We start from the raw sequence: 13,008 nt of genomic DNA on the forward strand, positions 1-13,008 counted from the left end.
TAAGACAGAAGTTAAGGTTCAGCTCAACCCAGAAAAGCTGGTTGATTGGCTGCTTGCCAGCGTTGGGGCAGCCATTTAAAGGGTTAACACCGACAGTTGATGCCAGCATCAATCGCAGGTGTTAGTGGTTGGTTCAGGTTTGGGTACCCGAGTCAAGCTTTTTTTTCAAGGTTTGGCCAAAATCATCAGGATTCGGTTGGGGTTTGGCCAAACTCAATGAACCCCAAATGGATCCACTCGTTCCTAATGAGGAAAACAGAAACAGTCTTTAACATGAGTACAGTCATATAACAATAGAGGGAGATAACGGGTTTATGTGGCCTGTAGGAGGAGGAATGAAAGGAACGAGTTGTGGCATTGGACTGGTTTATCAGACATGACTGGCTTACAGACGTTTACATGGAAGCCCTTATCCCATCCGCATTATTATACACATATTTATACATTCAAAACATGAAAACTTGACATAAAATTATAGATGCAAATCTAACTTTATTAGAATTAATTTTTCAAACGTGAAAAGTGTAAATCACTAGAGGAAATCATTGTATATTTATATTAACTACAATTTACAAATGAAAAAGAAGACAGAATCACGGGAGATTTATGTTCCTTAATAATGATAAGTTGTTCCCCGATTACAATGTTAGAATGGAATTCCATTGTGTAGTGATCACCAGTTATACTGTAGAGAAAGAGACAAGAAGATGTATTAGAAAAGGAAACATGTTTACATTTTTTTCATTTCTTTTAATCAATGGATTTGCAGGAGGTACTGATCATTTTATGATGGTTTCATCCAATGTTATGGTTTATTTTATAAAAATTAACTTTGAATACAATTAAGATAAGTTATACAATGAATGAGGGGGGCTCATTTAGATTAGTAATCATCCATTAGCCATCCATATTAGCAGACCTGAACTGCAATGTTCAAGTCCATGCTGAAAATTGTGGATTTTGGTCCCCGAACCCTCATCCATATGCATCCCATCAAACTACCTTTTCACTTTAAGTTAAAGGAATTCTACCACCAGGACCAAGGACTGCAAAGCACCCAGGCATGCAGGTGTGTGCCCCCGCTGGTATTATCTACTCTTGTGTAAGTATCTTATGCCTTTGTTTTTGTTTGTTTGTCAAAGGCTATACAAATTATGCAAATTAGGCCGAGGGGCTCCAGGCTCCATTAACACCTATGTTATCATTCACATGATTTTAAAGCCCTTTTATTGTAAAAAAAACAGGGCATAAGAAGCTAAAAGAAGAGCGGATCTTGGCAGAGGGGGCATACACCAGTATGTAAGTGTGCTTGGTTTACAATCCCTGATCCTGGCAGTAGCTGCCCTTTAAGGATGTTCCTCAAAGCCTGTTAGCAGAGCTAACCCAGTGGCAGCATTTAAATGCCGGCTGTGAGTGTTACAGACGAGTAGGCAGTTCACCATATACAGCAATACAGTAATATTGAGGATATGCCAGGAGTGAACAAACCCCTGACATTCAGGTTCTTGTACCAAACTTTTGCTCAAATTTGAACTCAACTAGCTCAAACCTGGTCAGCTAATCACTACACATTTTTTTTTTAAAAGGGATGATTTGGAATGGAAGTATTTAATTCTCCAAATCCTCAGCAGTGGCTTTCACTTTTATACATCATATTTATAAGTTCCTCCGAAATAAAATGGGTTTGAATTGAGGATTCACATCTCTTTGCTTGAGTGTTGAGTGGTTATCTCTCTTACTTTAGAGGACCTGTTCTTTCCTGCACACAGACAACATCAATATAAACCGGGTAAAGCACAATTCTTCAGGTGGTGTTGGTGCTGCATGGAACTGAAACACTTATGAATGAGCTTCTCCTATGATTTTTGCTGATTGATTGAAGTTGCAGCCGAGAATTTAGTGATGGGTTTATTATCATTAGACAGATTTAAAAGTAAGATTAAAATACTTACTAAATTTATATGATGCCCTGAACCCTTTCCTCTGTTCATTTATGTCACTAACAAATGTCAGCTTGAGGATGTTCCCTCTAGAAGTAATGACTGGGACTCTCTCGCTACCACAGAATGGACCATAGTTTACAGTCCCATCCGTGGCCTCTAAGGAGTCATACATGCAGAACCAGCCAGCCTCGATCTGAAAATCACTAACGGTCAAGGAAACCTGTAAAAATAAGAGTACATCGCAATCTTATTATAACACAATGGTAATACAGTATAACTCTATAACATGTGTATAATAAATACATGAATGTTATAAAGCGAGTGCAGATATGATTAATCTTGGGGATGTTTCAATAAACCCTTTATTTTAAGAACATAACAGAAAAAAGAAACCTTACCCTCTTTCCAACCAGAGCTGTTATTGTGTAGATACAGTTCAGGTTTGGTCTATAGGAATTGGGGTAACCGGGCGTAGTAATAATTCTCTCCGGTAAATAGTATGTTCCTCCACATTGCACTGTGGGAAGTACATTTTATTGTATTCATATTTTTACAAATAATGCATATACAAAGCTACAAATGTTAAAATGTTAATTTTCAGTTAATTTGAAAATAAAAAAATAAGTACTATGAATTACAAAAAAAAGCCTTTTTTTAACTTTCAACTCCCCCCAAAAAAACTTAAAACGAAAACAAAAACCTTTACATTTTTATTATGTTTTAACTAGATCTATATGTTCAAATAAAAACACTGCAATTTTTAAGATAGCACGCAAAAAAAAAAAAAAAACAGTTATGTATGAAATTTTGATAAAAATGCCCTGGTCACGACAGCCTTTTCAGGGTCATGACCAGGGAAACCACCCTCCTCGGGAAACCCCCTTGTCACGCATCTATTTCAAATAGGAGGGATACGGGTGTTTAGATGCATAACAGAGTGCCTTCCCAAGGGTGGAGGGGATACTGCTTCTCACTGGCCCCTCCCATGGAACACAAGACACCACTCTGGAGACAGAAAGGTAAACTTTTATATAACTTTTCAATTTTTTGGAAAAAGCCAGTTTTATTGTAAAACACTTTGGCAATGTGCATACAATTCTCTATGGGGACATGGAGGAGACGGAAAATGGCTCCTGATGACAGGTCCCCTTTAAGACCATTTGTTACATGTGTAAACAGTTGGAACTAGTGCTCCACCATTATTTTTGTTCCAGAATTTTCAGTTTTCTTTGCTGATCCTTTTTATTTTGCTGTCTTTAGAATATCATTAAATTCACATTTGTGTTACCAAATGTTCTTTAAATGTTTTATTATGTCCTAATGGTTCAATCTCTACTATGCACAGGTCATCATTGCAACTTCATTAAATCATTTCAATTATATAAAATGTTACATAATAAATTATGGGAAAACAATTAAATTTTCAACTATACCTGAGCTGTATGAAGCTTTAAAGCTGACCCCAGCAACACTGCTATCACTGGAGAACTCCACCAGTAATTGGTTAGTAGATGCGATAATCGGAGGGATCAGTCCAGTTCCACAGGTTTTATCCAGCAAGAGTGGAGATCTCTTAGTGGGACCATCATAGATCTTCACATTGTCTGATTTACAATTCGGAGATGACTGGACATCAAAGGCAGCAAAGTTCAATGAAACCTGAAGAAAGTAGAAAAACTATTATCAAATCAGTTTAATGAACCTCTAAAAGAGTCACATAATCCATCCATATTAAAATGAATTCACACTGAAAAATTCATGTTGGTTTGCTGTTGGTTAACAAAGATTTTGACCATTTTTCCCTCTACATGAAGAGAGGCACAATATTTAATGCAAATAAATTTCAAAAGGTTTGCAGAGACATGTACTCCCAGATATCTAAAACTTTCCACCCTCTCCAAAACCTTAAAGGGGTTCTCTAGTCATAGCAAGTTAGCACCTAAATGCAGGATATGGCCTAATTTGCTGATTAGTGTTTGTCTCAGTGATGGGTCTGTTATACTCCTATTTCACCCCAGATGCACATGAACCGGCTGCTTCGTTCATCTCTATGGCACTTGTTAATCTCCGTCAACTCCATAGAGATAAACAGAGAAGCCGGAGCATGTGCATCAGGAGTCTGTTCATCTCGGGCACAACAGGCACAACAACTGTGCTCGTAATCCGTGGTGACCCTCACCGATCATCAAGTAAGGTGTCCTGCAGATAGGGCATAACTTGCTATGACTATAGAACCCCTTTGAGCTTGCCCACATTGTGCTTGACCACCTCATGACCAAATGGGAATAAAATAGATTTCTCCTGATTTATCGGTAAAATTGAGTAGGTCCCAAATTTCTCAACAAACTGTATTACATAGGGGACCAACTGTATTACATAGTGGATCCTGATGGACTCTTAAAAAAAGTTAATTCTGGAAATCAACATTAAGAATGGTTAATATGATTGGCCATAACACTGTGTTTTATGTATAAACTGTGACACATATTTCATTATATAAATGGAACAATAACCAAAGATACACTGAAGTTTGATCATTGGTATTGATGACTTAGAGGTGAGAGTGGGAGCAGGTTAAGTTCACTTTATTTTTTCTCTTACACCTGCCTCAGCACCCATGGCGTTTTACGAAATTCACAGAAATCCTTTTCTAATTGAAATATAAAAATTCCAGGTTTCTTAATCAAGAATGTTCACTATTGATCAAAAATTACTTTTACAAAATTATTATGAATTAATCTCGCTGAGATACAAAGGTAGATACAGTATATCACAAAATAAAATTAATTGAATTTTCAGGATTTGATCTATATTTTAAAATACTAGATGTTAGAAGGAACTTCGGTTCTGACTGGTTCTATTTCTTCAGTACTATACCTGTCCTGATGGTGTTCTGATCAGCCAGACGCAGCTGGCATTATGGGGGTAGGCTGATGGGTAATTGGCTGAGGTCAGACTTCCATTGTTATTATTAAGCAACACAGCACAGACATCTAAATGGGGAAGATAAATTATTGACTGCTCATATGCTTCATGTTGTACAAATGTAATTGGTTTGTAACATTTTTTAAAAACTTAAGAACTTACTGCATTGGTACAATCGGTTGATTTTAGAAACATCTAGAACACTAACTTCATCTGTTTGGCCAATTGTGATGTTCGGGTCTGGTTTGGGCACAATGGTGGGTTTTCCTGACGTGTTGGTTAAAGCCCATCTGCGTGATACCGTGTGAGACAAAAACAAGATAACAACTAGAGATAATGAGATTACAATAGATACATCTTTATATTTATAATAATTATATGCTATCAATAATAAAGTGATAAATTATGAACCCTACTTGTCATAATGCATCACAGATCCAAAGTCATACTCCAGGCCTAGATTATTGGTGACGGCTTTGTTGAAATTTGCCACATTCTCTATTAAACAAGACATGTTTATTAGTCTGTATCTTGTTCCATTCACAACTTTCACAACTTCCAATCAACTTTTACTGTTTAGTACCATAGAGAGACTTTCCAATTTAAGGCCAAGTTTGCCAATGTGTGAGAATATACTTCCGAACCATATTGTGGCGGAGCTGTTTACTTCCTTTGTGTAGTTCTCACTTCTCCAATATCTACCAAAGTGAAACAGGCAAAATGGGCCTGTTTCTGCACACAGTTGTTTGCACAATGCCTTAAATAAATATGTTTCTATTTCCTTTTCACATGCCTTTCTTCCTTTTTTAAGCACTTCATGTAAATCAGCTCTCTTCCTGTACGGATTTTTTTTATTTTCTAAACTCTGCTTGTTTTCTGACTTTCCATTTGCATCATATTTGTGCTTCATTGTCCGCTTGGATTTCTACTCAGTTTAATTTTATTATCCTTCTATGTATTGTTTTTTTCCCTGTTTTTCAGTTTTTCTCTTTGTTTCCCTTTGGTGCAAGAAGGTAACATCAACCAGTTGTCACCTATCATCTAGGGTAGAGTCAGCAAGTAGGTAGGGACAGCTGGATGTGCTTAACGTTAAGGCTCACTCTCTACATCTGCCTATACTACTTTTATTAGTTTTGTACCTCCTATCAGAAGCATTGCAACTGGGGAAACATAGAATTATGCTGCCAAATGTCCACAGGTATATTTAGAAATGTTATCCCTCACATTGGCAAATGTTTTCATTGGAAATTGTCTGCTTTCTCCTTATATAATTTAAACTCTGTATTACAAAGTTTGATTTGTGCAACTAAAATCCTTTGCATAATTGTCTTCGATTTCTATGGATTTTTAAAAAGCAAAATAGCAGAGTATTGCATCTGTTAAAACAATTGCTAGGTATATGCTTGAAAATCTCAATGGATAAACCCACAGTGATCATGTTCCCTGAACCTCAAGACTAAAATACTAAAAATGATGGGTAACCTTAGGAAATCGAAGAGTTAGAGATGCAATATATTTACCAAGATTAAGAGCTTGGTATAAAATGAATGTATAAAGCTTCATCAAAAATAAAATTTAGTTGCAAAAAATTTCCCTTGATCAAATAGACTCGGACATTCCACTAGAAATAACATGCCAATTATCCCACCTTTACATTAGTCATTTTTAAAACATTTTTGCTGCCAATGTTTGTTTAGTTTTGCACCAGATGTATCCCCTCCCCCGTCTTTTCTCAAAAAAATCAAAATTTTACAAAATATATCCAAAGTTTGGAAAATCCACATTTTCATGTAACTGTTAATGTGACCCATTGGAGCACATTTACTAATGGTCCATTGGACGCTTTTCCGTGATTTTTTCGTTTTGCGCCGAATTGCCCTGGGTTTTTGGTGCACGTGATCAGATTATGGCGCATTGGCGCCGGCTTTCATGTGACACAAATTGGGGGGCTTGGCCGTCGGAGACAACCTGACTTATTAGGACAAACCACGGAATTTAAAAACCAAATTGTGTCGCACTCACATACACCAGCAAGAAGAAGGTGAACTCTGGCGGACCTCAGCGGGGGAAGCGACACATGCAGGAAATTGGATACACGATCTTTGTGAATCCCGGCAGCTCTGAATCCTCGTCGGACATTCGAGATCAGCGCCGTCAATGGGACGGGTAAGTAAATGTGCCCCATTGTATCTACTTCCTCTAGGTTAACCAACAAAACTTCTCTTCTCCTTATGTACTCAGTTTTCTGTAACCAATTGCAATACGGAAGGACATCTACCAACAAGGTGAAGGATTGGAAACCAAGCACAATTACATGCAGGTGTGTTCCGCTTCTGGTAAGATCCACACTGCTTATGCCCTTGTTGTTTCAAAAAGGCTTTAAAAATTATGCAAATGAGCCGCAAGGGCTTCGGCTCAATAAACGGCTATGGAGCCCAGAGCTCATCAAGGCTCTTTACATTATTTTAGAGCCTTTTTTGTAGAAAGGAGAGCTAAGGAGCTAAAATAAGAACAGATCTTGCGAGAGTGGGCACACACCAGCATGTATGTGCGCTTAGTTTACAGTCCTTGATTCTTATGGTAGATTTCTTTTAAGTCTATGTTTTGAATGAGAATATTTAGACATTATATTTCATGGTAATTCTAGATTTAAACAAGTGAGAGAATATTTAGTAATGTATTCCCAGTAAGCTCCTTACCTGGTGAAATATACTGGAAGTTTATGGTGACATAATCATCCCGGTCGCTCCTCATATGTTCATGGTAGAACCCCAGGGCGTGGTTTAGCTCATGTTGTATAATTCCTCTATACATACAACCTGCAGTATTTAGTCCAACCATCTGACCTCCTCCTAGTCGCCCAATATATGATACACACCTACAAATACAGAGGAAATAAGGTTTTTATAATTATTTTGTTGAAGTGAGGGTCCGGATAAACAGACAAAGTAGTAAAAATGGCTATTTAAAAAAATGAAAAAAAATTATAAAAAAAAATCAGAGATATTTTGATTTCTATCATGTATGTTATAGACAGTAGCAATTTTGTATAGTTATACAAGTGGGTGGTTTTAGATTTATTATAATGTTACTTACACATACTATTTGTGCTATGCTATTTTACACATTTTATTTCTTCTAAACTTAATACATAGCTGTTGAAACCTCTACAGTAAAGAAATGGTATTACAGAATTCCATATAACAAAGAAAAGGGACCTCACATTACAGAAAATTATAACAGATTTCCATATGCCTCATTGCCTAGATTATATGCTAACTTGAAGAACCATCATTTGTAGAACCTACCCCTTTGAAGACACAATGTTGAGGTAGTCATTCTCTGATTTCCGATTAACAAATCTAATACAGGTCAGTGTTTCATATTTATCTATTGCATTCTGAAACAAGCTGAGATCAGAAGGACCTGAAGGTCAGAAAATTATTTATATGAAGGATGGAATGAATTACAATAAGAAAGTCCACCTTAAGTTTAAAATAAACTAGAAAAAACTTACCAAAACTAGAAGAGAGATTGTAAGGTACCTTGACTAGCCCGTTTGCAGATTTGGGCCACAAGCATTGTGTACAGGTCGTGGCACTGCGTCCATTCTTCACAAGCATGTCTCCTTCATGTACAGGAATGGAATTATCTAAAAAAAACATAAAGTGACACAATAATTCATATAACTATATATATATATATATATATATATATATATACTATATTTTAGGCCAAACAGTTGTCTATGATGATATCAAGTCTTGCAAACTAAGGCTGCATTCACACGAATATGTGCCAGCCCACCCTTAGCCACTCATCAAGCGGAGAGGAGAGAGGAGAGGTGAGCCGCACAGCCCTTCTTACGGCAAAAGATAGAGCATGTTCTATCTTTTTTGTGGCCACGGCTTTGAACGGTGTGCACTCATGGTCACCTTACCGAGCCCAGGCACCAAAGAAACCTATGGGGGACGTATATCCGGCCACAACATCTCCATACTTTCTTGTCAATGCAGCCTAATGGACACTATAGAGAGGGGAAGCAATTACTTAGTGGCAATATATATTGTTGCATGTCATAAAGAATAAACACTTTTTAAAACTACAGTTTCAACTTCTACTGCTATACATCAAAAACTCTCCATAAGGAGAGCTCATACTTCCAGACCCTAGCCAAAAGCCTCTCATTCAGCCAAACCAGTTCCCTACGCTGTGCTGAAGAGAGGAAAACACGTTGAAATATTGCTGTCTACAGTTGTGAATCTGTTCCTACTGGAATATATATATACTGGTTTCACCTTAATCCCAGATTTTGTCACTATGCTTCCTGATAGTCATGTTTGATAGTAAGGGAAATGCCCTATAAGATGTCAAAAGAGGCAATGTTTCCCTTGACCCATCTAGAAAAATGTATTTGCATATTTCAGTTGGTTCTTGCTATCTACATATCTACAACAAGAAAAATCAGATAGCACAACACATGTCAGAAAAAGTTGAGTGCATGCTGTATAGTAACGGGCATCAGCTCCTTCACAAACAAAGTCCAATAAATAAGCAGCACATAAAAAATACAAGATTAAAACAAACCTGGGTGAACTTTATTCCATAGTGAGAGCAATGTTCTCACTATGTAACTTTGTTACTACTGTTTGTTGTAGTTATTATGTAGAAGGTCAGATCTGCTCCACTATACAGTCATGGCCAAAAGTTTTGAGAATGATACAAATACTAATTTTTACCAAATCTACTGTATCAGGTTTTATAATGGCAATTTGCATATATTCCAGAATGTTATAAAGAGTGATCAGCTCAACCGCAATTAATTGAAAAGTCAATATTTGTCTACAAAATGAACTTCTTCCCCCAAAACACATTTCAACTTCATTGCAGGCCTGCCTTAAAAGGAGCAGCTAACATCGCTTCAGTGATTGCTCCTGTAACACAGGTGTGGGTTTTGATGAGGACAGGGCTGGAGATCAATCTGTCATGATTAAGTAAGAATCACACCACTGGACACTTTAAAAGGAGGCTGGTGCTTGGCATCATTGTTTCACTTCTGTTAACCATGGTTATCTCTAAAGAAACACGTGCAGTCATCATTGCACTGCACAAAACTGGTCTAACAGGGAAGAGTATCTCAGCTAGAAAGATTGCACCTCCATCAACATTCTATAACATCATCAGGGAATTCAAAAAGGGGAACCATTGTTGCCAAAATAGCTCCAGGGCGCCCAATAAGGACAGGCAAGCACCAGGACCATCTCTTAAAAGTGTTTCAGCTCGGGATTGGGATACCAGCAGTGCAGAGCTTGCTCAGGAATGGCAGCAGGCAGGCGTGAGTGTATCTGCATGCACTGTGCAGTGGAGACACTTGGAGTAAGGCCTGGTGTCAAGGAGGCAGCAAAGAAGCCACTTCTCTCCAGAAAAAACATCAGGGACAGACTGATATTCTGCAAAAGGTACAGGGAGTGGACTGCTGAGGACTGGGATAAAGTCATTTTCTCTGATGAATCCCCTTTCCGATTGTTTGGAACATCTGGAAAACAGCTTGTTCGGAGAAGACAAAGTGAGCGATACCACCAGTCTTGTCTCATGCCAACTGTAAAGCATCCTGCAACCATTCATGTGTGGAGTTCTCAGCCAAGGGAATCGGCTCTCTCACAGTCTTGCCTAAAAACACATCCATGAATAAAGAATTGGACCAGAATGTCCTCCAAGACCAACTTCTCCCAACCCTCCAAGAGCAGTTTGGTGATCAACAATGCCTTTTCCAGCATGATGGAGCACCTTGCCTTAAAGCAAAGGTGATAACTAAATGGATCAGGGAACAAAACATAAAGATTTTGGATCCATGGCCTGGAAACTCCCCAGATCTTAATCCCATTGAGAACTTGCATTGATTGTGCAAGAATGGATTGCTATCAGTCAGGATTTAGTCCAGAAGTTGATTGAGAGCTGCCAGGGAGAATTGCAGAGGTACTGAAGAAGAAGGGGCAACACTGCAAATACTGACTTGCTGCATCTAAATGTCAATAAAAGCTTTTGTTACTCATAATATGATTGCACTTGTATCTCTGTATGTGAGAAAAACATCTGACAAACACACATAATAACCAGAGGGCTGCAGATCATGTGCAAATATAATATTTGTGTCATTCTCAAAACTTATGGTCATGACTGTACATTACATGTATGATTGGATGATTGTTTTTGTTTGTCCAATAAACTTGATTGACCCATTTACATATGTATACGACTTCTTTCAGACTAATTCTGAATGTTTTCATTGTGATATTCAAGGGGTTGTCCGAAGATCTGATATAATTTTTTACATATATTGCTGAAAGGGAGGGAATTTTTTAAAATCTTACTGTTCTCACCACTGCTATTCCTTTGCGGCACTTCCCATCACGGGCAATTTCTATTTGTATACATATGCCGGCAGTAATAAGTGTCTATATATTCTACAATACTCTTTGTACTGGATGAGTTTAGAAGCCTGCAGTGACAACAGGTTCCATGGACGAACAGGAGTGGAGTAAGAAGTCATTATCATTTCACTTTATTAGACTTTATTTAGTAGATTCTCTACAACCTTTAGAAAAAAATCATATTCCTGGATTCCTGGACCTCTCCTCTAGCCATAGAGATGATGTCTGTGACAGTGATAGAATCATCTCTCCTCTATGTGTAGAAGATTCCCCCTGTCTATGGTGATGGTAGAACCTCCTCTAGGTATTGAGGATGCCCCCATCTATGTTGATGTCAGATCCTTCTTTCCTTTAGGTGTAGAGAAGGCCCCCCATCTATGGTAATGTTAGAACTGTCTCCCCTCTATGTGTAGAAGATGCCCCCTGTCTGTGGTGATGGTAGAACCTCCTCTCCTCTAAATGTAGAGGATCCCACTATCCCAAGAATGAGCCCTTAACAGTTTTAACCTCTCCACTGTTTTGTAAAAACATTATACAACATTATATGCTAATATATAATATATTAATATATTAGTTATTACTGAAAATATTATGAAAAAATCTATACTTGAGAAATAGGTTCATACTTCATACAATGTGTAACCTACATTAACTTCTTAACATTGTACCTTTATTGGCCTTCATGATCTTGCTGAAGGTTCCTTCGGGTTCTTCTGCTTCTTTATCTTAAAAAAAAAAATGTGTAAAATTAGATTACCATGTAGTATATCATAGTAGTATCATGTACTATATGTAGTTTATCTGCAACCATGAAATATTTCTGATAATAGGTTTTAATTTTACAATTACTTACAACTTTGCTAATAGCAAACAATAACTTAATTGTATGTACTTTTTTTGTAAAAAAAAAATCTCCTTATCCATATTTGATAATAATGACCAATCTGAAGGAGGCTGAAGTAACTGTAGGTTGTTGATGATGGGAATAGGATAAAAAAAAACTGTATAAACCACAGATTGTTAAAAAAAAATATAGACCCGTCCCGCAGAAAACAAGCTCCTATATGTCTTTTAAATTAAAAAGTTGCAGTTTTTGAAAAGCCTGGATAAAAAAAGGAAAATTGGACTGGTTCAAAAGTAAAAAGTTTCTACAACAAATATGACATTCTTTTGTCTCAAACAGACAAAAACTTACTTGGGCTTGAATGTGATTCTTTATCACATTTAACATGTACTAGCCTGGCCCAAGCACTGGGAGCTAAGGATACTCCACACTCCAGTGCATATGCACACGTACGCAGGGGGAGGCGGTCACGACGTGGGAAACACACATTGGGGCACATTTACTTACCTGTCCGAGTCGCAATCCCCAAGGTACGTTCCCCGACAATCCTGCACTGTGCCGGCAACCACGTAGATCCTGCGCCCGATGTCCTGCATGTATCGCTCCCCACTCGGTTCCGCCGGAGTTCACCATCTTCTTCCTGGTGCATGTAAGTGCTTGGCTTGCGACACAAATTTGAATGTTAAATCTTGCGCTTAGTCCGGATCTGTCGGATTGTCCGACGGGCCACTCCCAGATTTCTGTCGCATGAAAGCCGTCGCGAATGCACCAAAAGTGGAAATCCTTCTTAATGCGGCGCACATCGGAAATCGTTGGATATATCGATGATAGTGCGGTCCCCGGACCCTTGGTAAATGAGCCCCAT

General features: G+C 37.9%; 1 protein-coding gene across 1 annotated transcript; it reads right to left on the minus strand.

Moving 5' to 3' along the window:
* Positions 1–185: 185 nt before the first annotated feature.
* Positions 186–13,008, minus strand: LOC140070155 (embryonic protein UVS.2-like). Its single transcript, XM_072116491.1, has 13 exons — positions 12,945–13,008; positions 11,968–12,024; positions 8,386–8,520; positions 8,177–8,294; positions 7,568–7,746; positions 5,285–5,366; positions 5,031–5,158; positions 4,821–4,936; positions 3,377–3,602; positions 2,342–2,460; positions 1,953–2,163; positions 1,702–1,759; positions 186–243 (listed from the first exon to the last, which is right to left on the minus strand). Exons 1-13 carry the CDS (start codon positions 13,006–13,008, stop codon positions 186–188), a joined length of 1,551 nt encoding a protein of 516 aa, XP_071972592.1.

The sequence above is a fragment of the Engystomops pustulosus genome, chromosome 7 (genome assembly GCF_040894005.1).
Source record: "Engystomops pustulosus chromosome 7, aEngPut4.maternal, whole genome shotgun sequence".
Taxonomy (NCBI): domain Eukaryota; kingdom Metazoa; phylum Chordata; class Amphibia; order Anura; family Leptodactylidae; genus Engystomops; species Engystomops pustulosus.